At 44.0% G+C, this 27,185-nt stretch overlaps 1 protein-coding gene and 1 long non-coding RNA gene across 2 annotated transcripts; one reads left to right on the forward strand and one right to left on the reverse strand.

Annotated features, from left to right (window-relative positions):
• Window positions 1-2,335: 2,335 nt before the first annotated feature.
• On the reverse strand, window positions 2,336-7,903 carry dusp6 (dual specificity phosphatase 6). Its single transcript, XM_044124010.1, has 3 exons — window positions 6,758-7,903; window positions 6,101-6,544; window positions 2,336-3,954 (listed from the first exon to the last, which is right to left on the reverse strand). The coding sequence occupies exons 1-3, from the start codon at window positions 7,158-7,160 to the stop codon at window positions 3,641-3,643; spliced, it is 1,161 nt and encodes a 386-aa protein (XP_043979945.1). The 5' UTR covers window positions 7,161-7,903; the 3' UTR covers window positions 2,336-3,640.
• Window positions 7,904-25,722: 17,819 nt separating this feature from the next.
• On the forward strand, window positions 25,723-26,350 carry LOC122835178. Its single transcript, XR_006371281.1, has 3 exons — window positions 25,723-25,896; window positions 25,971-26,137; window positions 26,211-26,350. It is a non-coding gene; the product is annotated as an uncharacterized LOC122835178 (long non-coding RNA).
• The last annotated feature ends 835 nt before the right edge of the window (window positions 26,351-27,185 follow it).

Below are 27,185 nucleotides of genomic sequence, written 5' to 3' on the forward strand. Positions count from 1 at the left end.
AGATGGTGACATTATCATTCACCATGTAGAACAGTTTCATAATTATGCCATAAATCTGACTCTGTTTATAGAGCGGCTTTTGTGGCACTATGGTAACCTACTGTGGTTGCATGGATACTGGTTTCAGTTTTTGGTCAAATGCTGCTTCAAACCCTTTGTGTTCGACTATAATGTGAATAAGTAGGGAAATAAAATCCATAGGCCATCAAGTGACCGAGAACTATAACTATGGAAGCAGCAGGAGGAAAGTGTCACCTAAACAAAGTTGGCATCAAGGGAAAGAATTGGTACCACTTGAGATAGAAGAGATTTTTTAATAAATTATTCCTGTCAGAATTTTTTTACGCATAATATACACAGGACTTTTTAGTGATGTTACAATTGTTATTCCTGTAAATCCATATGTTGTTTGTTACTGTGGTTTCTTGGTTTAGTTTTTCTCTCTTCCTGCAGGTCTAGAGGCAGACTTTCAGGGAGCTGACTTGTGTTCTCTCTGTGATTCTTTCTTTCCTCTACTGCTATCTCATTTCCCTTTAAACCTTTTCCCAATCAACCACACGAGGTACAGTAAATTGGAGTTTGAGGTTTTGACAGGATAAAATACAAAATTACTTAAACTTTTTGCTCACTCAACTTGCTGCTTCTTTCTCTCCCTTTGGCTCGGACACAATTTGGGTAAGAAGACTTTTGTTCACTCTACTCCGTCATCCTGGAACTTTCAACAAGAAACTTTCCAGTTGACTGAATTTCTCTCATTTAATCACACTTGAACGTCCGGTGGACTCTGCTAGATTGAGAACAGAAATGTGCAATATTTGTTTCATTTTCAGCTGGCACGGTTCTCTTTCACACCATGCTGCGTCAAAACGATCCAAATTGGAAAACCCTCCTTTTATCAGTGTCGGTGCTGCACTCAGAACCATTGAAGGAAACGACACAAAAACCTCTGAAGAAGAAATCGGGCACAACTTTCCATCCATCCATCCATCCATCCATTTTCTGTACACCCTTCGTCCCTAATGGGGTCGGGAGGGTTGCTGGTGCCTATCTCCAGCTGCGTCCCGGGCGAGAGGCGGGGTTCACCCTGGACAGGTCGTCAGTCCATCGCAGGGCGCACAACTTTCCTTCTTCTCCAAATGTAAACAAATATGGAGTGGCATCAGATTTTAGCAGTTGATTGATTTCATTTTTGTCGTTGGTAAAAAGAAAACAAAAAAAACACACAAGCCATTTCTCCGCAAATACAACCAACACAAACTCTGGTTGCATTTACCCAGAATTCCCTGCACCATAGCCTCCGGTTAGCTTAATATTCCCATTCAAAACACACTAAGACCAAAGTCTTTAGGTGGAGTAGAGCTCACTGTTTTGGAGTTACGTTGCACCGCTCCAAACAAACTGGACTTTCCTCGCAAACCAACTAGAGTCCAATTAAAGTGAAGTAAAAACGGCTGATGTGAATACAGCAATAGTGTTTTTACAACCAAACTAAAAAAAAAATAATGAAGCCAATTCAATGACATGTACCAAGTTTTTTAAAGCTCTCTTAACTGTGTAACTTTTTGTGTTGCATTTGTTCCTGCCTCTTGACCAGGACTCCCTTGAAATGAGTAAAAAAAAAAAAAAAAAAGAGGTTTTTAATCTCAACAGCATTCCATCCTGCTGAAATTAAGAAAAAAAAGAAAATGTTCAAGGCCCTGCATGCACGCGCTGCAGTCATGTTTGGAAATGTGAAGCACGTGCAGCGACGTGAGACGGGTGACTGCTGGTGTGAGAATGCAATCTCCTCACCCGCACAGTGAATATCATCTTATCCAGACGCTCCAGGTCATCGCAGGTACAGGCCGCAGCTCTCGTTATCGAATAACACAACATCTAGGTACTTTGTGCTCCCTTTCACGGCTGAACGCGCCTGGCCCTGCCCTCCGGGAGGAGGTGAACTCACAGCGAACCGGCACCTGGAAAAACCAGATCGACTCAATTCACTTTGCACCTGTTCAGCAGCTCTGTGGGGGTTTTTTTTGTTTTGTTTTTTGGTGAACAGGGTGTTCACATCGACATGTCTTGTCACATGACATGCTTCTTCTCGAGCTGGGGAAGAAATAAAAACAAAACAAAACAGAAAGTGTCTCAAGCGTCGCAGTTGATGGAAAGGTGGAGCCTGATGGAGGGCCTCGTGATCCGCTGCTACGGTTTGTGTTGTCGTGACCCGGCCTGCCGGTTAACACTCAGCTGTGTGGAGACACTTACGTAAACGTGTGAGCGTGCGAGCAGACGACACACCAACAACCATGTTAGTGGAAGAAGAAACAAAAAACTCAGAAGAGACAGAAACTATAGACAAAATAGCAATTTATTAATAACTTATCTTTCATATACATTCAGAACAGAGGAGTATGGTGGAGGGCAGGGGGAGGCCAGCGGAGGTCACCAACATGGCAACATCCTCCTGAAACAGGGTTGTTTTGTTTTTTTTCCTTTCTTGTTTTAAGCTAAGAGAGTTTCACTTCTCTCATCCTGACAAATTCATAACTGCATTTCAAAGAGTTTTCCCTGAAGAAGCTTTGAACACCAATCAGATTTAACCGCCCGTGCCACACACGGTGGGTGGGCCCTCACGCAGCTCTAGCTATCTAAAAAGAAAAATCTGGCAAAGGGTCTCGGGTGATTCTAAAATAGACAAAGCAGAAAAAAAAAAATGTATTCTCTCGAGGATAAGGTGAAGCAAACCCTGTGAGAGTAAGTAAGGCAAACGACATCCACTGTTTTGTGAGAGGGAGAGTGCAAAAGAAAATCCCCAAAAAACAAAAAAAGGCCAGCTGGCTGAATTGATACATAAAGCAAATATGGAGTATATAAATATATTACAAATGTACACATTTCTGCACAATTCTTGGAAAGTCTATTGATTTTTGGCATAATTAACGTAAGAATAATGATCAATACGCGGTTGGTTTGCTTACAGAAAACTAGAATACGAAACAAATTCCTCAATACCCACTTCCAAAGGTATGCACTCTCTCTTACATTTAAGGTATGAACACAATGTACAGTATAAATGCTTGAAAAGTGTAAAAATCAGTCCAGTACGTGGGGTGGCCTTCGAAAGCTGGGGTGCTTCAACCCCACACAAGCGAGTCTTCACAGAAGATGAAGGAGGCAACGAGCCCACAAGTCATGGGGGACGACCCCCAAAACAAACATAGAAACGTTTTCTGTCCAGTTTGAACAATCGTGTCTCTTTGGCACACCAGCCTAGAATCTGTGAAGCAGAACGTACAGCTCTCCAGATCACCGCTCACTTTCCTCACATACAAGAAAAACAGGAAATACCGCAAGAGTCCAACAGAAATATGATTGTAGAAAGTCTTTAAGTGAGTCTGTTGCTTTAATTGTCCATCCTCATTCAGACAGCAGCAGGTGTGTACTGGTCAGGCCACTCTGGCCACGCTCAGCAGCTGTCGAGCCCCCTCCGATAAAAACCATCTGCATCGTCCCGAGCCAGGTCCGCACACCAGATGACGGGAAAACGGGAAACTTTTTGCAACTTTTTCAACAAGTAGTGGAGAATTCAGGGTGGTAGTCTTACACTCCCTCCCACCCACCCTCAGCGACAAGAGAGGCGCTGATGTTCGGAACCTCACGTGGACTGCAGGGGGTCCAGCTGGAAGACGTTGTGGTTGGTGGGGGTGGTGAAGTATAGCTGCTGGCTCGGCGGATCCATGCGGTTGTCGCACGGGCTCTTCAGGCCCAGCGTGCGCTCAAAGTCCAGGAGCTGGCCCATGAAGTTGAAGTTGGGGGAGATGTTGGACTTCTTCATCTTGACGATGTCGTAGGCATCATTCATGGACAGGTTGAGCTTCTGCATCAGGTAGGCCACGGTTACGGTCACCGAGCGGCTGATGCCGGCCAAGCAGTGGACCAGGACGCCGCACTTCTGACCCCGAGCTTCATCTGGTTACAAGAGGAAAAAAAAAAAAGGAATTTTAGTCAATGTCTTGTGGACCTTTCCTAGAACTTCTACTCAAAACCAAACCAGCAGTACGATATCTTGAACTGCCATTGCCCTTGCTATGTCAGTGTACGCAACTGTCGCAATTGTGAGGAATTACTTGGATGCAAAGTTAGATGGGTGACAAAAATCTAGATTATCTTAACATCATACAGTTCAGTGGTTCAAACCATTGGGTGTTCTACTTTTTCTGGACAATGACGCTGATGATGTACAAAAGCTGTTATCTACCCTTTGAGACGCACCCGGCACAATGTGTGATAAAGATCCGCACTGTGTTTACAAGCTGGTCCACATCCAAGAATGGAAAAGTTTTTAATCCCCGACTATCTGTCAGCAGCGCCGGTCAACAACTGGGAGTCGCCAGAGAGAAACTGAATCAACGTTTTCCCTTGTTTTGTCCTGAAATAGCCGGCTGGGAAAGTGACTATTACAGTCTATTAAAGCATTCTTCCACTCGCCCAGGGTTGGTGTGACAATGGTGCCATTTGAGCGTGTAAATGTAAGAGTCATGAGGGCACCCTGTCAAGGCAAACAGGATGTCAACAGGCCCTGTAAATGGCTTCTTTTGTTATGCGGAGGAAGAAGAGGAATAGGGAGGGGGGTAGGGTTGATGCCATGTCCTAGATTACTTTCAATGCCACTTCCTTCCTGTTGTGCTCAAATTACCGCCCTCCCTTTGCTCTCCCTCCCCCTCTCCCCTATTCTCCTGTTTCAACGCTGCTCTTTGTACTGCAATTACACAAGCCCCAGGACAACAGATAGGCCAGAACGCCTCCCATTGAAGTCAAATCATCTTGTACACAGTGCATTTTAGCCGTTGCGCCATCAGAGGCACGCTCGCACTTCAACACAGTGCATTTCATCTGCGTGTTCCTGCCTGATTGCCTGATAATGCCACAGTTGAGGACACCTCACCTAATCTCAATAGGCCAATATGAGCCTAAGAACCTCCAGAGACTCATAAGACGTATCACATTAATAGGATTATGCTGCCTTACTGTCAATTTCTACTTCCTCTGATGTGTTTACGTCTATTTGAATAATCAGTAGCTCTTCTTTTGTGTTTTTTTCCGTGTTGTTGTTTAGCAAATGTGAGAATTGTCTTCTTCCCTCCCATCTTTATGGCTGGTTAAGTTTGGCTGTTCTTTGTCTTGAAATAAGGGATGGGTTGTTTGCTGACGACAAGCTTTTCCAAGGTTTTAAAATGTCAACATTATGTTGCTCAAAGATGTGTGCTGAGAGTCAGATGAGGTTAGCCAATCTGATCGACCTCAGCCACTTTTTACACACTTTTGAACAGCAATAAATGTCTTTTTTTTTGCCTTTTGTCATTGAAAAACAACTCCTTGTTGTATAAACGGGGATCAAATAATCTTTCCTGTCTATTCAAATGCTATTGCTCATTGAGAAAGTTAGCTAGTAAATTAGGTAAATGATGTATGAGTTGTTTATTACACCGATTGGCAACAAATTACTCTGTTGCCAGAGTTGCCAACATGTTCTTTGGGAGAACATTTCTGGTAAAACTTTAAGAAACAGTATGATTGCATGTTGGAAAAAACTGTTGAGTGCACATTGTACAAAAACAACTTTGCCTATCACTGTAAATAGACAAGCCTGAAATAGCATCTCAATGCAAAACATGTGAAGTCCCGATGCTAATGTCAGCATCCAGTTCATATTTTAGATTTTTTTTTTTGCCAAAGAAGTTACTTGAATATAAGGGATTCCTGAAACACTTGAAAGCTAAATGGAAATAATTTCACTTTGCACCAATATTATCTTTTTTTAATCCTAAATAACAGACTGAAAACAGACTGTTATTCAGGTTATTTAAATAACAGTCTGTTATTTAGACAATAAATATCTTTGTTGTTGAGCTCTTAAGACTATTGAATTATTTAGCAGCAAAAAATGCTTTTTGATTAGAAAAATTTGGATTATTTTTCCAGTATGTAGTTTTCCATTCAATTCGATTTATTGGGATTTATTACATACTCCGCAATATACACTCGATTGAAAATGTTTCACCAAGCCCCACCAGCAGCATGTAAACGAGCCAGATGTCCGCCGGGATTAACCTACCGATAAAGCTGATGGCCTCCGGGAAGAACTGCGAGAGGTTCTGGCTCCAGTGGTCGGAGATGGGGATCTGCTTGTACTTAAACTCCCCCGCGTTCTCGAACAGATTGGGCAAGTTGGGCGTCACGTTGAGGATGTACTTGATGCCGTACTCCTCCAGCACGTCCAGGTTCGTGGAGTCTTTGGCGCAGCCCAAGTAGAGGTGCGGCAGGATCTCCACGGGGAAGGAGGGCTGCGGGTTGGACAGCGGGCTGCCGTCCGAGTCCGTGGCGCTGCTCGGGTCGAAGTCCGACTCGATGTCGGAGGAGTCCGAGCTGATGCGCAGGCCGCCGAGGCCCAGCACCTGGGCCGTGGTGGGAGAGCTGCTGCTGCTGCTGCTGTTAGAGGAGCCGTCCAGGTTGGTTTCACACAGGCCTGGAAACTCTGCCTGGAATTTGCTGAAGCCGCCTGGAGAAGTGAGGGAAAAGGAGTCCCAATGAATACCAGCTTCAAGTAGGCTATTCATATTTGCATGTGTTGCACGCTTGCAAAAATGCAAAAAAAAAAATAAAAAATGTACATGCATTGAAAAACTTACAGAGTTCCCCCGTGTTTACACAAACAAATGAGCACAACTGTGTTTGCGGATGAGTGTGGAAATGTGAATGAAGCTCAACTCACCCTCCAGGTAGAAGGCCTTGTACCCTTCGTCCTTCATCTTCCTCAGCAGCAGCCCCAACACAGACCCCCCGTCCACGTTCTCGTTCCACTCCCGGCTGTACTCGTCGTACAGCACGATGGTGTCCGTCTTGCAGCGGCGCACGAAGCTCTCGCGGTCCTCCCCGTCGGAGAGCAGCGAGCGCACGGGCAGGTTGCCCTTCTTGAGCCGGCGCAGCATCAGGCTCGGGATGGCCACGTTGATCGCCGTCTCGACGTGCGACGACTCGTACAGCTCCTGGGCCCGGCAGTCCATCACCAGCAGGCCGTCCCTGCGCGTCTCCAGCTGCTCCCGGAGCCAGCCCACCGTTTTGCTGATCGCCATAACCGAGTCGAGCTGGATGACGGGTTTCAGCTTGTCGAGCATTTATAAGCAGGAGAGCGAAACGCCGGGCTTGAATGGGGGGAAATACGAGGGAAGTTTAGTGGTAAAAAAAAAAAAAAAAGAAGAAGAAGAAAGTCTCTCTTTTTTGGTCCAAACCGCTGTTCAATGGAATAAATGAATGTGACGTAAAAAAAGAAAAAAAGTTCAAAAGAATAATAATATTCTCTCCACGCAGATATCCCTGCTTGACCCGCGTGCCTCTTGCGGAAAACGATCAGTCCGTCTTTCCCGACTGCGCGTTGTCTTCAGTGGCGCTCATTCATGCAGCAGCCTGGAGAGCCCGAGTTATTTCTCAATGAGTCACAGCGGCCCTGCAGCGAGCCCGACGCTTCCTCTGCACTTATGTAACTTCAACAGCAGCAGCGCAGCAGCTTCCCCACCGCCGTCTGTATTTGCAGAGATTCAGTCTGAAACTGCGGTTGATGTGGAAGAGCTGTGAGCACACGGTCAGCACCAAGTCGACTGGCGGATGCGGCTCGTTTCCCTTTACTTCCTTTCTCCTCTGCTGCTGCCTCAGCTCGGTGTGAATCAACGCTGCTCTGGCTGAAGCTCCGTCTCTGCGGCGCCCGGCTGCTGAATGGCCACACACACGGAGCGTCCTCATTGGATACGCTGCGCCGGCCGACCAATCGGAGGAGCTCAGCGGCGGTCGCCTTGGAAACGGGGGCCGAATGGAGCGGCCCAGTGTTGATGAATTGTTAATGAGTTTGTCATTCACAAAAACGGAGAGGAATTTCGGCTCCGGATGGAGCGAGTACAAACAAACAGCAGAACTGCAGGGAGGAAGGAGGGAGAACGGGAGGGGAGGGAGGGAGAGGGAGAGAGAGAGGAGGAAGAAAGACTACAAAATAGTGCGGTCATTATAGTGGTAATGCGGGGCTACAGCCTTACCCCGAGGAATCAGGGTTCTTTTTTTTCAGGTTTAACCAGACCGGTACAAAATAAATAAATATATAAATTTAAATACTTTTTTTTTCAATTTTTACTTTCTGTTTCATTGCAGCCATTTGCTCAAATAAAAACAGTTCATATCATTTCTTGTGCATGTATACTGTCTTGACAGGGAAAAAACCCCAGAAATGTAGAAATATTTGCTAATTTTTATTCTAAAAGAAAAACTGAAATATCACAGACCCCAAATTGCTATAGCTTTACAGATTGCAGCTTTATGTTGCTGTTGTGTGCCATTTCTGTTGCCCGTCTGGGACATGAACAGGTTTAAAAACAAAACATCAATCTGATTGCCAGCAAGTGAGACCAGCTCTATAAAAGCTTGACCATTGGGGCAGATTGTTTGCTCATAATGGAGGAGTTTCAGAAAGAGCAGAAGTTTCTAAAAGAGACAGAGGCCCGATGTTGTTTAAGTCATATTTGATATATACAGCATTTTTTAACAAAGGAAGTTAACACAAAACACATACTTGATTACTATCAAGTAACTATGTTCACTTGGAAAATGCATATACTGCCCCTTTAAGGAAATCTGTCCAACAGCTGAGCCATGACTCAAGCAGTACAATTATCTTAAAAACAGCAGAAAATTCTCAACAAAATGGCTGAAAGAGAATCAAGATGCATTGAAATGCCATAGAAGACTTCAGACCTGTTCAAAACTGAACAACCCAAATCTCAATGAACTGAAACAATGCTAGAAAGAGTTGGGAAAAAAAATTACCATGACAATGTGAGAGACATACAAATCCATATACACAAACGCCAAAAGATGCTGCCAAAGGTGTCTATATGTGACACAATCGATAGGTGTACTTACTCACCTCCCACCATTTTACATACATATTTCCATTTTAGCTTTGTATGGCAACATGTGAGTGGAGAATGAAGCAAACAAACAGTTTATGGACAAAATAAAGAATGAAGAAAAGCATTCACCTGGACAGCATTCAGTGACAGCTACAAAAAAAAAAGAAAAGAAAAAAAAAAGTTGGACAAAATATGAACTAAGAGGCTAATTCTAAATGTTTAAAGTGTATAACCAGCTCCACCGTATCCAGACACATTCAACAGCTTCTGAACCGAGACAGGACTGCTGTGTTGTGCAACCGGGCTGGAGGCTTAGCCGTTCGTTAGCATATGAAGTGTGCAGCGGCTCCAGAGTTAACATTGGCCTTTGGCCCCCCTCTCGTCGCCCCCACCACCTCCATCTCCTCAGGCATGACAGAAGTCGCTCTGAATGAAACCAAGCTGCTTCTATTCACCTTCAAATGAATTCTGGTCTCTTTCAGAGCCCCATGGCTCCCTCTCCCGCTCTGCTTTTCACTCTCATCTCTACCTTCTCCCTCCTCCCTGCCACTCACCCTATTCTTCTACGTCTGCTCGTCTTGTTTTGCCCTCTGCCCCCTCTTTCTCGTCCTCTTTCATCCTTTGTTTCCCATCCCCACACCCTCACCACCCTCTGTCCTCTGGGCCTCTGCTAAGAAATCTGGTGCCTGAAAATTCACCGTAGAAGTCTGATGAGAAGTCTGATGCTATCCAAATAAAACACCCGCCATGCTGCATAGATCACTTGCTGCGTTCACCTTAAGCCATAAAATTGTGAAAATTGAAAAATGCCAATTTTGAAAAATCTCGTGTTTTGCACCAGGATGAGGTGTGTTTTTTTGGGGCCATATAAAGATAGATATATTTCACAAAACTGCAACGCAAACACTTTTTTTTGCATCATGTGAGTCATGTGATCAACAGCCGGCTGTTACTACTGGTGAAAACGACAAAGAAGATGACAGGAAGTAGTTGGAGGATGATGGATTGTTTTTTTTTTGTGTTTGTGTGTGTGTGTGTGTGCCTGTGTGTGTACGTGTGTGTGCGTGTTCGTGTGTGTGTTTATGGCAACAGCATCACAGAGTTCATAAAAAGTTGTGTTTCATTCCTACATGCTTGAATCTATCGCTCTTCTTTAAAGTCATTGACTACAATTTCCCAAAGCTTGTTTGTTTGTTTTTTTAGGGAACTCTGGTTATGTGGGTCTGAGAAACATTCCCCATCAGCATGAGGTTAATCAGAGTCATTGTGGATAATATCAGGGGCCATAATCTTATATATTCCATGGGAATCATTGGAAACAGAGGATGATAAAAAGTCTTCCACTATCTGGTAGCAACTCAATATTACAGTGTGCTTTTTATTGTTGATTATTTTCGTGGAAAAGCAACAAAAACACATGTCACGTTCCATCTATATGCTGCCGCGACGGTAATAGTAAAAAAAAAAATCTTTGCTCAGCGGTTTTAACAAAGCACATCCATTTTCACCCCGTGTACTTTTTGGCACATTGTTCGGCTTCCCGTGAACATCCGACGTCTCTCACCCCGCGCCGCCCCCACCCCTCGTCACAGCAGCAGCTGCGAAACAACTTGTCCAGAACAAAATCTCAAGCTGTGAAACGAATGTGTGAAGAGCAACTGAACGAGTTCAAACCAAACATTTCCACCAATGTTTCCTAAACATTTCCTAAACCAATGTAAAGATCAGTTGTTTTTACATGAAGGTTGTATGAAATATTGGTGGGTGACTCGAATGGCCCATCTGCCTTTGTGATGTACTCTAAACTGAATTTATGATGTGAAGTCGTACATTTAAAAGAATTCATTTAGACTTTTTGTCACACAACACAAAGCACTGCATCACTAGCTGCATTTCCATTATAAATGTGCGCTAAACTTTGTCAGTATTCCACTCAATATTGTCAAAAAGAATCAGAAAAAATTTCTCAATTGCTTTGTTTTCATTAAATAAGACACATAATTAGAATCACTCATGAATAAGTTTAATAAATATGCCGCACCATACGTACTCCTCCTACCACTGTCGTCTTCTTTGTTTTTTAATGTTATTTTTAAAATTTTGTTGTGCTTTCTTGCACATTGACAGTAAAGGAATTCTGATTCTGAACTGTTTTCCTTAATTCCACAGTCAGACTGATCCATTGTTCCCACACCACATCCTGGATTGCAAAAACTTCATGTGGCTATTCTTACAAGCTTTGAATTTACATTTCCCTCTGAGATCATAAAGTCCTTCTTTCGACAGATTCTCAACCAGTTCCTAATTATGCACTACTTTTTGTTGGTTCATCACAGAAAATCCCAATAAACTACACTGAGGGTTGTGGTCGAAGTGTGACAAAAGGTGAAGTTAACAAATCTCTGCTGGTGTCACATGTTGTAGCCTCATATGAAGACCATCTCTTCTTTAGTCCATCGTTTTCCATCACTGATCTACCCCACACTTTACCCACAAAGAGCCCTTTGACCCCCCCCCCCACCCCCCACCCTCTCTCTGTCCTTGGTTCCTTGCTACCAGCTGCTCATTTCAGATGGGAAAAGCCTTTGTCCTCAAACAAAGACTCCCAAACATGCACTAATCATGATCTGGAGCGAGGCCTTCCAGTGGAAGTGTGTGTGTGTGTGTGTGTCTGTGTCATGATGCACATGACACACACTCAGGAAGTGGATGTGGCTTCTCATGGTGTTCCTCGTCTGAAACAGACAGAGGCGGACAATGAGAGAGCGTCTGGATACGTGGACAGGTTTCAAAACACTAAAAGTCAGACACACGATGCACAGGAAGTCTGTGTTTGCACTTGAAAGAGGAACTAGGTATTAAATGTACTTGCAAGTCATTGCAGAAGAAGGAAAAGCGATCGCACAACACCCACGCCAGGCAGAACCTGAGCCGGCTTTTTGGAAAAGTCGCTTGAATCTGCAGGAACAATAAGCGCACTCATAGACCGAAACACCGACTCAGAGTAACGAGAACATGACTGACCACTGCTTCAAGATAATGACACTTCAAGCTTTAAGTTTTCTTTTTACAGCTTAAACATTCTCACGCCAGTTTTGTATAAAATGTACAGACTAAAATCTCTTCACTGTGATGTAAAGAGAGTCTCTGTCGGTGGCAGCTGCTCCTGCTGAAGCCGGTAAAGTTGTTAGTTTGAGGAGGTGATTACTTTTTCACATCGGCCCAGCAGGTTCAGATAGCTTCTCCATGACATACATAAATTCATAATTCAAACTTCTTTGTGTTTGCTCAGATTAGCTATGTTTGGAAATCTTAACTATTAGTTTGACTTTAAAAAAATAAAATAAAATATCTCAAACGCATCCATCAAAGGCAAACACTTTTTATGCCATTGTATGTTTAGGTAATAAATTCATTCATCATATCCATTTACAGGAATACATCATATTTGTGTAAATACTTACAATATTGCAGCCTTGCAAGCATCAAATTACTTAAAAAAGCACTACCATGATTTCAGTTTTAAAGGGACAGTATGCATTTTTCAGGCACATCATGAGATTTTGTAGCATAATCAAGTATCTATGTTACCTTCAGTTGTTATGAAAATACGTCAAATATAACTTTAAAGAAATTTGACTTCATAATTTAGTGCCTTGAAATTGGGCCTTTGTCTCTTTAAGAATCTCTTGCTCCTCCTGATACTTTGTGTTCAGGAAATCATCACAACATGGCTCCTCTATAAACCCCTTAGCAAGTGTTGCGCTGAGACATGGCTCATATAACGAGCTCAGCAGGTGTGCAGTTCATTCAGGTGTTTGCCAATTGCTGCTGGCTAGTCTGAAGGAGCTGACTGGGGCCCTGTGAGGGAGAAAGTCAGAAGCGTGGAAACTGGAGCTCCGAGCTCGAAGCCGATGCTAGGTACATTTTGGACAGTTGAATGGTTGCCATGGAGATTAAAGGAATGGCCAAACAGGCATGAAAGAATGAAGGCAACACAGTAAATTTTCAAAAATGTAAATTCTATACAAAACTGCCCCTTTAAGCATTTAAAGGAGACAAGGAGGCAGATAAAGAGAATTTTTTAAAGTCTTTAATCAGCAGGGACAAAGCAGAAGCAGCTTCTAGATAACAAGTGAATGGATGCGTCTTTATCACATCGATTTTATCTGGACAGGGCACCACAGCAACACACACTCAGTAGCACCGGTCCAGTAATGACTCATTCCTTGGCCTCGGGTTTTTGTTTGGAGGTCAGCGCACAGACACGTGCAGAAACAGGAAGCACAATGTCCATGTTGGCGTTGTTGTACAGTGAACTTACACGCGCTCCACTGATTGAATTGGAAGGAGAAGCACACACACACCCACGCACACACATATGTAAGCTCTCATTTCCAGGGAGCCTCCTTCAAGTTTGTTTCGTGACAACACCAGACACACACACACACCCACGCACACACAAACACTGGTACAAACCAGACTGGGCTCTGTAGAAACAATGGCGGCTCCAGTGTTATCAGGTCTGTCGCTTTGTCTCTGCTCTGGATCTGTTCACCGAATCTGTGTGTGTGGGAGACCTGGAGCAGACAGGAGGGGCCAGGGGCCACTGCGACGGCTCACTCAGCTTCATTAAAGTACCACACAGACATTCTTTATCTGTGTGACACCCACTAAGAGGATTTCCCCTTCCTCACAGGGTGTCCACGTTCCTCCAACACACACACACACACACACGCACACACACACACACACACGTCTCTGTTCACACTCTTTTAAGTATGTTTAACTCTCAGGATGTCATTGTTAGCCAAACATCTGATCATCTGAAAAGTCCTCCCTGATGGGTCTCTTGCAATCATTGGTCAGGAGGCAGGGAACACACTGGACTGGTCTGAGATGCACAGGACCAGCAACCAGCAACACACAGTCATACCAAAGGACAACTTAGAGTACTCAATTAAGAGTCAAGTTTTTGGAATGGGGGAAGAAGCCAGAGTATCCTGAGAAAACCCTCCCAGGCATGGGGAGAATTTGCAGACACCATGTGGGAAGAGACCATGACGGGATTCAAACTCTGGACCTTCAAGGCAGTAGTCTCAACCGCATTCCTTGAGGGCCAGACTCCTGAAACTTTTAGATGTGTTCCTTGTCCTACACACTTGAATTTATTGGTGAAACTACCTCACTAGCGTGGAGTCAACCTATACAGAGCTCTGCTAATGAGCGCATATTAGAGCCAGGTGTGCTGAAGCAGAGAGACGTCTAAAAGGTGCAGGACAACCGGACCTTGAAGAATGCAGTTTGAGACCCCAGCAGCAAGGCAACGACACCACTGTGCATCACATCTGTGTGTCTTTGAAAGAGAAATGGATTTACATACACCCAAAGATAAAAATGACATTATTTTAAGTGTTAAACAGCAGTTATTGATAGATATAGATAAGGTATGCGTTTTGTGGGCGAACGATTAGAACATCCTACTCCCTAGAAGCCCTTTTGTTTAAAATAACTTCAGAGAGATGTTTCCTTGTAGATAAGATGGCAAGTTGGAAATGTATCACTTCATGGTCAAACCTTGAGATCCAAACCTTTTTACCAATTGTGGCAGAAGAGCATGTTCCCTCATTCCCTCCCATGTTCCTGGTCATTTTCAATCATATTCGATGAGGATCACACGCCTAATGCAGACACAACCAGCGTGGCTAGAATCAAGACAGACATTAACCATCTAGAATGGGACTTGATGGTGAAGAAGGGACCTGCTGGATGTTTGACCATTCCTCTCTTTGGAACTTAGAGGCAACAAAAATATCCTGTTGGAAGACAACACTGGGTTACAAAGAAGTATATTTTGGAAGTTGTTTATGTTTTTTCAACTGAATCGGGATTTTTTTTTTTTTGCACCACTGAATCCAAACATGACAATCCATTTTTCTCAATCAGGTTTTTATTCTAATTTGCTTTTGAGAAATCTGATCTTCTGATTAAATTGATGACATTTTTGTGACATTATCAGTTCATTTCCGTTAATATTTCTTTTTTTTTTTAGGAGAAAAAGAATTTCTAAGAGTGTTTTAATTAAGTGTTACAAACTTGGACTTCTGTAAATTGAATAATAAACACTACTAATGGTAAGCACATGTGAATTGAACATTATGTCTACATTGTGTAAAATTCTCCGTCTCTTTCCTGTCCTGATGGAATCTCTCCTCCTGCTCATCATTCATTGATCAGATTTTCAGGAAACCGATCCAGATGTGAGAACAAATCATACATTTGATGCTCATGTTGCTCCACAGTTCAGAAAGTTGACCTGATTGACCAAAAGCAATATAATTTTTGAATTCAGCTCATCAAAATGAAACCTAAAGCAGTTGAAAAATCCCAGACAAGTTTTTTGGCAGTTGTCCAGTTATTATTAATAAATAGAGCTCCATCAGTTTTCTGTGGATTGGACTTCACTGGATATTAGATGCAGAGCTTCTTTTAAGGTTCTGCGTGTCTCTGGTCAGTCCAACATTCTCTTGTCCAGTTGACTCTGCATCCAGCAGGACACAGAAGACAGAGTTAATGTCTGAGAGTAAAGTGGTGTAAAATAAAATAAAATAAAAAGTGGATCAGACAGCAACAGTTAACCCAACCAAAACTGCTTCATGTGTCTTGTTACTATCCAGCAGGTTCACGCATAAAAGTCATTTTCTTTTTGAATGATTAAGGGTTTTTCTTCAAACTGCCCCAAACACAAACATGGCAACCGTTTAAAGGTTAGCAAAGTAGCGCTTTCACAAATCTGTGACAGACTGTTGTTTGACAGGCAACAGGTAGCGACACCAACAACAATCCTCAGCGTGTTTTGGTAACAGAGGCGTGTCGACCCGTCACTCAGTGTTGTTATAAAACAGAATCGGATGTTTAGAAAGTGAACAATGATCCTCCCGAGTTATATAACGCTATCAGCTGGCTGCCTTGGAAACGCCTGAGAAAAGTTTTTACTGCATCGAGGGTTGATCAACAGGTCCAAAGAGACAACTTGAGTACCTGCAGTTAAGAATATTTTCCATGAGACATTTAGAGGCTGCATCCCGTTTGAAATGTTTTCAGCAAACTGGTGAATAACTAATAACTGACAAGGAAGAGCAGAAGAGGGGAATGTCAAAGTGTTAAGCCACCGAACAAACCGGACAGAGAATTTCTGCGGTCTTGCACTTTAACATTCCGAGGCGAGAGAAAACAGGAAGTGTCACACTGACGGGCGTCCTTAGAGAGCAGCTCCGCAAACAAACAGAAGCACATGAGTCCGAGCCTGGAGAAAACAGGAAACGCTGGTGGGGAGGACGCGGATGGAGACAGTTTCACAATGGTGGGGGCCCCATCGTTGTGCCTCAGTGTTGTTAGTAGTTCCAATCATTTCTGTTAGGATATTTTTACTCTGCACTGCTACAGTAACCAGGAGTGCAGCAAAAAAACAATTTTGCTGCACAAAAACGTATTAAGTTATCGCAATAAATGATAATATTGGTGTTTCAAAACCATTTTCAAGGAATGTACTGGTCATGGTATAATAATGCAGGAACACATTCTGAAAGATTAATGAACTTTCAATTCCAATGGGGATTTAACACTGAAACTGGAAGACATTTTGAATATCCAAAATAAATACAATAAAACAAGATAAACGATAGATAAAATGAATAATGAAGTCTAATTAACAAAATTGTCTTTAAAAACAGGGACTAGATGAGGCCAATAAACCACCCTGAAGAATTTCATCATCCAGGTTTGGGTAGAAAGAAAGAGAAAAGAGAAAAATGATAAATTATATAAACGTAAATCATTGAATTTGCTTTAATTTATCATGCAATTAATTGATTAATTGGTTAACTGTTAAACTAAAAGCATTTGGAACTTTAATGATACACAAACTTTATTTTAAGAAAAAGTCTGTTAAGTAATTAAAATTAAAAAAAATAAGAACATTGTGGCAAAAAGTTTGGACACTTGTGGATGCAGAGTGAAGGAAATGAAGTGGTGAAAGGGGAAAATTGGAGCATTCTGCAGCACAAACAGTGTGAGGTCATTGTATTAGTCTCTAGGCTTCCTGAAAAACATTCACAAAGACATAAACACAGGAACACTGTTGTTGATGGGCTTGTCTCTCAAATCCCAAGAGCGCCAAAACATCCTCCCTATAAGCTCCGACATACTGACAGGATTGTATTGGTGCTTTTATGACTTCCTGTTTGTGTGTTTGGAATGAGCAAAACTCTTCTCAAACAAAAGGTTGAAGTCTCATTAAACCCAACTGGCTCTGGTAAATCTACTCCTGATCTACCGCTCACTATGTAATCGACCTTCAATTTCCACTGAAACACCAAGATGTTTAAAAAAAATGGACAGTTTGTCGTCAACCAAACCCATCCACAGGATTTTCTTGCTGTAAAAGCTGTGAGAGCAAACATTCAGCTCCTTAAAGTGGCATTGATCTGTTCTCCTTGAAAACCCCCCCCCCCACGAGGAAAGCAGTTCAGAAGTGCATGTTCAGGCACGACCCGTTTTACTCGGCTGCAGCTGCTTCGGTCCTGCATGCCAACAGAGACATGCAGCCACCCATGTTTGGGGTCTGGAGCTCCCCATGCGAGGAGGGCTGGAGAATTAAAGGAATGTGGTAAAGCGCTGGGAAAGGAACGAGGCCCAGAAGCATCATGGGTAATGACACCCCTCTTCCAGGGGCCGGAGATGATGGGATATCAAGCAGGATGAGGGTAATTATGTGGTTGTTTGTTGGAGAGTTGCTGGCTGTTGTGTGAAGCGTGGAGGCCCCCCCTTTGTAATTAAGACACTATTGCAGTTATTACTATCGGCATCTGGTTGCTGGCATAAACCACAAGGAGCAAACTTCTACGAACTCTGGGTAGAGATAAAAGCTACTGCATGTGGATGAATTCGTACAGAAATTTGCCTTGCAAATAAAAACCAATGTTTAGAAAACCTCGACCTGGCTGATACCGATCAAAAAATCAACCCTAACACCTGATTTGGAGCACTAAGGGAACATTAGTTTGGAGAAAAAGACTCTTGGTGAAAAGTTTTCAATGTTGTCTTTCACCAGAGATATTCTCATGCCCAATCAGATCAGAACAGCCAGAAGGACTCGCCTCAATCCATGAGAGAGTGGTCCCTCAAATCTTTGTCTATATTCTGCTGATGTTGAAAAGAAACGCAGCTGCTCAATCACTGTGTTTTCCTTAAATTAGAAATAAAATCAAATCGCTTTTTTCATGTGATAGGTCATCAAAAATTATGGAAGTGATGGATGTCAATATTTACGTGACATACGTATATTCATAATTTAGACATGGCGCAAGTGATCATCGTCCATCAGTCAATTGGAGGAGACTTTGACGTTTAATTCAGCCGTTGGAGCCATAGACAGGAGTACGTAGATGCCTCATTGGGCGCTGAGTCCTGCGTTACGTCGCCGCCATCTTGTATGTGGCAGTAGAGCGATCGGAGCTCCTTAAGTCCTGTGCTGTGTGGACTTGTTTCAACGGTTTTACAATACAAACTGGACTCATTGGCATTACCTTTCACAGGTAAAGATGAAAGAGCAGAATTACTTGACTTTGAAGACAGAAACTAGCTTCTAAACAACCGAGAAATATTTCCTATGTAGCTAAATTGGCCCGAAGGAACCGCTGATTGTTAGCATAGCTAACTTTTTCATACTAATGAGAGAGAGCTGATCAGAAACCGCTTTAAATACTTTTTGTGTATTTTTAATATCTCAATCTGAAACATTAGCATATTAATACAGCTTATGTAAATAAATAAAAATTATTTACTCTGTTAGAATTATTTTCACTCTTTTCTGTCAATAGCAGAGTTGACATACTGTAATAATTATTTTTTTTGGGGGGAAAAAGTAAGAAAAATATGTAGTTTAATGTTGGACAATGACTGATTTATCAAAGTCATTGTCAAGTTACAATGAGTTTGATAAATCAAGTCATTTATCAATAATATATATATTTTAAAAAAACAAGAAAATAAATTTTTTTCTTGTCTTGTAATGTTAAATGTACATTAAATTATGGAGTCATGTAAATATGCTCTTTAATAAAACACTGTAGAAGGGTGTGTCTGTTCATCAAAGTCAATATTAAAATTTCAATCTTTTCTGTCAAATAAAAACATTGTGCTCTTTATTCAGAAAATCCCCAAAACAATTAAATAACCACATCAAAAGTTAGAAACTCTGTCTTTAGTCATTTATTTGATTACCACATACGTATGTGTGTGTGAGAAAATGTGTCAATGACAGGTATTAACTTAAAATACTTTGTAGAAAGGCACTTTCTGAAGTTTGGTCCATCTACTGGATTTAGCTTGCTGGCACATGGGCCACATTCAATATGGCGGACGCTGTGACGTATCGCAGCAACGGGCCGATCAGCTCTGTGAGGCGTCTACTTATTCATGTCTATGGTTGGACCAACAAGCCCTGCCTACTTGGTTGCGGTTACATGTAGCAGCGTTTTGGGAAATTTTGGTTGGTGATTTTACAGAAGAACTATGAATTCAACATGCTGGAATGAAACGTAACTTTTTCTGAACTGTGTGATGCTGTGAGAGCTCTGGTGGAGTCGACTTCAAGGAATTCAGTCGACACATTGAAAAAAAAAAAAGTAAAATCACTCCATCATCCTCTTTCCTACCACTTCCTGTCGTCTTCTTTGATGTTTTCTTTCTAGTAGTAACACCCGGCTGTTGACCATGTGACTCATGTGATGTCAAAAAAGGGTTTTCATAGCAGTTTTGCGAAATACATTTATTTCCATAAGGCTGAAAAACCACCGCGTCCCAAGACAAAAAACTTTTTATTGAAAAACGGCAGCTGTTTTCAAAATTGGTGTCTTCCCTAAAGCAAATTTCCCTCTCCCTTTAGCAAAACCTTATAATTATAACAAATTGTAAACAGATTTATTTGATAACTTCTGTCTAAATTCTGGTTCCTGGACGTTATCCTGAGTGTCTACTTGTCCTAGTTTATGTTTTAACCACTCTTTGCTCTGCAAACAGAGGCTATCCAAATATCTCTCTAGTGTGCTTGACATGGATCTGCCGAGTATTTCTAGTACTCTCCAAATGTTAGGAAAAGGTTAAGGATTTTCTCTGAACACCAAAACAATAACTGTCTGCACTGGGTTTAACCCCGGCAGCCCCGGCGTAGGGCAGCTTCGGACCACCCAGGTTGTCACTCAGTCGCACAGAAACACACAGTGGCCCACTATTGTTCTGACGTCTGGAGTCAGTCCATGAGAACAAGACAGTCAGCACAAGGGGCGACCTTTGACCGACTGAGCGGAGGGGAAGAAATGAACTTCAAGGAATTCAGTCGACACAAAGCGACTCCTAAAAGCGAACAATGAGCGTGCTTTTAAAGAGAGCGCTTCATTAGCTTCAGCAAAGCCAGCGGCTGGTTTCCGTTTAGCTGTTCCAACGCCGGGATCAGTCATTCCAGCCAACCTTTGGAACAACCTGGTGAAGGAAATCCTGTTATAAACCACTGCATGTCCTCTAACACCCAGCTTTTATGAGCTGGCAGTTTAATCATAAACCTTTTTATGAGCGCCTCCAAAACAAAACGGAACTCTGTTGTTGGAATTCATTCATGGTGTTGAATTTGCCTGTGGCTGCACAAAACCTCGAGTAATCTTTAACATGAAGAGCCAAACGAGTTTTATTATTGAACCAGACAACTGAGCGAAGTACTGGTTTCTGTATGAAACATATTTATTTGGCAAATAAATATTAATGCATGTTGATTAATGAATGTATGTATTTTGTTGGGATCTGGGGAAGGCTGGCTGGGGTTCTTTCCCACTTTCTCCACCAGGGGGCTTCCTGGAGGTTCCTGGAGGGCGTGGTTTCACGGCTGCACACCTGACGCATATCTGACTCGTTTGGAGGAGTATATCTGGATGGAGCTGCTGACACTCCAGTGCCAGAGTGTTAGCCAGTAATGGTATCTGTGGTTATTAACCATCCTCTGACCACCTGTTTTGTGAAAGAAACTAATTCTGTGTCGCCTCTTCTCAGGTTTCTCCTCCGCGACGCCTTAGCAGCCTGACCTGAGTTCTTGGGAAGTTATTCCATCCTGGACCCCAGCTCCTTCACTCACCTGTCCGCCCTCCAACCGAACCCCGGCCTCTCAGATCCACCAGCCCCGGATCCACAGTCGAGCCTTTCCCCAGTTCAACCCATAAGTAAGACCATAGCCGTGAAAAGGGACTGAAGACTTCCACAACCCCTGTACTCACCCTATTCCCATTCTCCTAGATTCCAGAGATCCAGCGTTTCTGAGAGAGAGACCTCCTGTCATCACCTGTACATATTTGCACATTGTATTTAATAAATCTCCTTAACCTGATCTGTTTCCGGAGTGTGTTCTGCGCATGTGGGTTCAGAGACTTGATCACACCATGACAGAACACTCTGGCCAACAACAAACCCCAGCAGACGCACTTCGGAGAGCTTTGCAAGAACAGAACTCTCTAATTCAAAATCACGACGCAGCTTTGAGGGAGCTAAATAGACGTCAGGTCGAGGCCAACACCCGCCTGGAAGAAATAGCAGGGTTTCTACAGCTTTCCCGCCCGCAGAATTCCGAACCAAGCCCTGCGCCGGCACCCAGTCCCAGTGCCGAAGGAGTACTCCGTCCCACGTTTTCCGAATGTCGGCCACCCAACCCGGAAAGATTCTCCGGTGACGTGAGTAAATGCAGAGGGTTCCTGTTCCAATGCATGATTCTATTTAATCACTCACCACACTGGTTTCCCCATGACGACGCCAAGATTTCGTTTATCATTTCCCATTTATCTGGCAAGGCTTTAAATTGGGCAGAATCTCGATTTTCAGCCTCTACAGTTTACGGCTGCACGTTTGACGAGTTTCTGAGGGAGTTCAAGCAAACATTTAACATTGATCCAGACAGCAGTTCAGATGCTCGGGAATTACTGGAAATGAGGCAGGGTCATCAGTCCGTGGCCGACTTTGCCATTGAGTTCCGTATCAAAGCAGCTGCATCTGGATGGAATTCTCCAGCCCTTAGAAGCGCATTTTATAACGCCCTGAACGACAAGATCAAGGATTTACTCGCTACGTTGGATGAGCCTAAGGCTCTGGATGATTTAATTAGTTTGGCCATCCGTTTAGATAACAGAACTCGCACCCGAGCTAAGAATAAAAGAGATCCACCTGCCTGTTCGTCCGTGGGGGGCGGTGAGCCGGGTCACTTGTCAGTCGCAGTTTCTCCAGCTATTGCCGAGCCCGAACCCATGCAGATTGGGAATACTCGTCTCACCCCTGAAGAAAGACAGAATCAGAGCCAAACTCTGTCTTTACTGCGGTGCAGCTGGTCACTTCATTTCCGCATGTCCAGCAAAAGCCAGGGTCCGCCAGTAGACACGAGGAGGCTGGCGGACCATCAAGTTAAAGCAAATTCTCCTCGCTTACTGTTACCAGTCTCTCTTTTCGTTCGGGATCAGTCCATAGCTGTCTCAGCCTTGGTCGATTCTGGTTGTGAGCGGAATTTAATCGACTCAAGTTTCGTTCACCAAATGGCTATCGACACCGTTCCATTAAAGAACCCGCTGAAAGTTACAGCTCTGGACGGTAAAGCCCTACATTCGATAACCCACCAAACCGTTCCAGTAAATCTACTCACCTCTGGTAACCATCATGAAATAATTTCATTCTTTGTTTTTCCTGCAGCCAGTTCAGCAATCATTCTGGGATTTGATTGGCTAGAACATCATAATCCGACTGGTCTGAGCGGCACATTGTTTCCTGGTCCGTTAACTGTCACGCCTCTTGTCTCCGTTCAGCCGTCCCGCCAGGTCCGCCACCGGCAAATCTGCATGAAGCTGACCCCCCGGATCTCTCAGCAGTTCCGGTGGAGTACCATGATTTAGCCGCCGTCTTCAGTAAGGTAAAAGCACTTTCACTCCCACCACATCGACCGTACGATTGTGCTATAGACCTTCTACCTGGAGCCCCTCTACCTAATAGCCGCCTGTATAACATCTCTAAGACCGAAAGGGAGACGATGGAGAAGTATATCAAGGAATCCCTTGATGCGGGAATTATTCGCACCTCCTCCTCTCCGGTAGGCGCAGGATTTTTCTTTGTTGAAAAGAAGGACGGAACTCTCAGACCGTGCATTGATTATCGTGGTCTAAACCAGATAACGGTAAAAAATAAGTATCCTTTGCCCCTCCTCTCATCTGCTTTCGAACCTGTACAGGGAGCCACCATCTTTTCCAAGTTGGATCTAAGAAATGCGTACCATCTCCTTCGCATAAGGGATGGAGATGAGTGGAAGACGGCATTCAAAACCCGCTAGGTCATTTAGTACCTCGTCATGCCTTTTGGATTATGTAATGCTCCGGCCTGTTTTCAAGCTTTGATTAATGACGTCCTGAGGGATTATTTGAACATTTTCATTTTTGTCTACCTTGATGACATTTTGATTTATTCTAAGAGTCTGCCAGAACATCAGAGACACGTCCGGCTTGTTCTCCAACGGCTGCTGGAGAACCGATTGTTTGTCAAGGCTGAGAAATGTGAATTTCACCAGTCCTCTGTTACTTTCCTTGGACATGTTCTAGAGGCTGGACAGGTGAGGCCTTCGAAAGATAAGATTAAAGCTGTTTTGGAATGGCCAATTCCTGAAACTAGGAAACAGCTTCAGAGGTTTCTCGGTTTTGCTAATTTTTATCGACGTTTCATAAGAAACTACAGTCAAACTGCTCTGCCATTAACCGCCCTGACCTCTGTGAAGACTACATTTTCCTGGACTCCCGAAGCAGATGCTGCATTCCTACGGTTAAAATCCCTGTTTTCTAATGCACCCATTCTCATTCAAGCAGACCCGACTAAGCAGTTCGTTCTAGAGGTAGATGCCTCGGACTCTGGTGTTGGAGCAGTCCTCTCACAGTTCTCAGACTCTGATCACAAGACTCACCCATGTGCATTCTATTCCCGCAGACTGTCTCCGGCTGAGAGGAACTATGACGTGGGAGACCGAGAACTCCTTGCCATTAAAATGGCTCTGGAGGAATGGAGACATTGGTTGGAGGGCGCACAACACCCTGTCCTAGTTTGGACAGATCATAAGAATCTCTCTTATCTGAAGACAGCCAAAAGACTCAACCCCCGACAGTCACGCTGGTCTTTATTTTTCTCCCGGTTTAACCTTTCCATTTCATATCGCCCTGGTTCTAGAAATATCAAGCCAGATGCCTTGTCCCGGCTATATTCCCCTGACGACTCTGATAGATCTCCGGTCTCCATTCTGCCCCCCAGTTGTTCCATAGCCTCAGTCACCTGGGAGATGGAGGATCTAATTAAACAGGCTCAGTTATCTGAACCAGATCCTGGAACCGGGCCTCCCAATAAGATTTTTGTTCCCACTGCGGTCAGATCCAGACTCATCAGTTGGATGCACTCCACTAAATTCTCTGCTCACCCTGGAGTAAGTAGAACTATTTCACTCATTTCCCGTCGTTTCTGGTGGCCGTCCAGTTATAAGGACATTAAGGAGTATGTTTTGGCTTGTGCAGTCTGTGCTCGAAATAAACCGTCCCATCAGCTTCCGTCTGGTCAGCTCCAACCTCTGCCCACACCTACGAGACCATGGTCCCACATTGCATTGGATTTTGTGACCGGGCTCCCCGTATCTGGTGGCATGACCACAATCCTCACTGTTGTGGATCGATTTTCTAAGGCCTGTCATCTGATTCCCTTAAAGAAGCTTCCCTCAGCTCTTCAGACTGCTCAGCTCCTAGTCAAACATGTGTTTGCTCCATGGCATCCCACAGGAGATACTGTCTGACCTGGGCCCCAATTCTCAGCACAGGTATGGAGACACTTCTGTACGGCTCTAGGTGCTAAAGTATGTTTGTCTTCTGGTTACCATCCACAGACCAACGGACAGACGGAACGTATGAACCAGGAGCTAGAGGCTATGCTCAGATGCCTCACCTGTACTAATTCCTCTGACTGGAGCCAGTACCTGACCTGGGTGGAGTATGCACACAACTCCCCTCTCCTCTGCCACCGGTTTGTCTCCATTCGAAATCACTCTAGGTTACCAACCCCCACTGTTTCCCTCGGACGAGACAGACATTGCAGTTACCTCGGTGAGGCATCACATCCGTCGATGCAGGGCTGTCTGGCGGGACACAGTTTCCGCTCTCCATCGCACGCTGGAACAGAACCGGAGGATTGCTGACCGCAAGAGGCGAGCACCTGTTTATGCTGCCGGCCAACAGGTTTGGCTGTCTACTAAAGACATCCATTTAAGGTCCATGTCTAAGAAGCTCTCCCCCGTTTCATTGGGCCTTACAGGATTGAGTCAGTCATCAGTCCATCTGCTGTTCGCCTGCAGCTACCCCCTTCTCTCAAAATTCACCCCACCTTCCATGTATCCCAAATCAAGCCCGTTTTCACTAGCCCTTTGTGCCCACCTCCGGAACCCCCTCCTCCCGCCCGCGAATTTGAGGGGGGCCTCGTTTATTCAGTCCGCCGCATTGTCGACTCCGTGACGGGGAGGGTTGGCAGTATTTGGTGGATTGGGAAGGGCGGCCCTGAGGCTCGCCAATGGGTCCCCAGCTCGTTTATTGTGGACCCTTCTCTCATCTCTGCCTATTGGTCATCTCTCCCGTCTGGTTCTGCTGGACCGCCTAGTGGCGGTCGGTGAGGGGGGGGCACTGTTGGGATCTGGGGAAGGCTGGCTGGGGTTCTTTCCCACTTTCTCCACCAGGGGGCTTCCTGGAGGTTCCTGGAGGGCGTGGTTTCACGGCTGCACACCTGACGCATATCTGACTCGTTTGGAGGAGTATATCTGGATGGAGCTGCTGACACTCCAGTGCCAGAGTGTTAGCCAGTAATGGTATCTGTGGTTATTAACCATCCTCTGACCACCTGTTTTGTGAAAGAAACTAATTCTGTGTCGCCTCTTCTCAGGTTTCTCCTCCGCGACGCCTTAGCAGCCTGACCTGAGTTCTTGGGAAGTTATTCCATCCTGGACCCCAGCTCCTTCACTCACCTGTCCGCCCTCCAACCGAACCCCGGCCTCTCAGATCCACCAGCCCCGGATCCACAGTCGAGCCTTTCCCCAGTTCAACCCATAAGTAAGACCATAGCCGTGAAAAGGGACTGAAGACTTCCACAACCCTTGTACTCACCCTATTCCCATTCTCCTAGATTCCAGAGATCCAGCGTTTCTGAGAGAGAGACCTCCTGTCATCACCTGTACATATTTGCACATTGTATTTAATAAATCTCCTTAACCTGATCTGTTTCCGGAGTGTGTTCTGCGCATGTGGGTTCAGAGACTTGATCACACCATGACATATTTGACAACATTCACTGGGAGGTTTTGTTTCTGTTCTTAAAAGTAGATGTTACAAAGATCAGAACAATGACATAACTTGAGGCTCCATCGTACTGCATCTGAGGAGCTGAGCTCAGCTCTCATTGACCTAAACGCTGGACAAATATTGCATCATTTTGTTGGCAATTGGACTCGCGCCTCCCCTCCATGACACCAGGCCCGGATGGAACCGTTTCCACAGAGAGCTGTGCAAAGAGTTGTGTGATTGGTCAGAAGTTTCTCTGCGTTTTTTTATGCTGAAATTTTCTTGGACAGAAACGTCGACATCTCTCCTGAACTGGTCCACTATCCAGTTTTCATGGCTGCAGAAGACATGTAGGCCTTCGAGGAGTACTTGTCTGACACTGTGAGGAATTTGTACGGTTCTTCACTGAATAACTACAAGGGCTTCAACAGTTAGTTGAAGTTCTTATTAATTACAGAGCTGCAAAACAATGAATTGCAATCATCAATTCAATAACAGAGTATAAATGCAAAGGACTACCATCATCACAAGATTCAATAATAATATACTAATGTCATAAAATGCACCGTAGTTTCTCCATGAAGCAGACATCTTTGTCTTCTTCATCTAACAGATGAGCAGCAGTAATGGATTCTGAGAGCATAGAGTTACTGCTTGCTTCTGTTGAAATACATTTTTAACCACTGATGTATGTCACTGCTCAGCCAGCTGTTTGATTCAGAAGAAAATGTCCTTCATCTTAACCAGGTCACCTATTTTTATTTATCTTTTTCTCTACAGTCCCGCTCTCCTTTTCATAGCATCCGCCGTGTTTATCGAC

Source organism: Gambusia affinis, linkage group LG08, assembly GCF_019740435.1.
Source record: "Gambusia affinis linkage group LG08, SWU_Gaff_1.0, whole genome shotgun sequence".
NCBI lineage: Eukaryota > Metazoa > Chordata > Actinopteri > Cyprinodontiformes > Poeciliidae > Gambusia > Gambusia affinis.

Bases quoted from the DNA above. Each gene is read 5' to 3' on its own strand.
- dusp6 (XM_044124010.1), bottom strand. From the start codon at position 7,160: ATGCTCGACAAGCTGAAACCCGTCATCCAGCTCGACTCGGTTATGGCG. The intron at 6,545-6,757 runs GTGAGTTGAGCT...TCACTTCTCCAG, and splicing joins CAAGGCCTTCTACCTGGAGG to GCGGCTTCAGCAAATTCCAG. The intron at 3,955-6,100 runs GTAGGTTAATCC...TCTTGTAACCAG, and splicing joins GGAGGCCATCAGCTTTATCG to ATGAAGCTCGGGGTCAGAAG.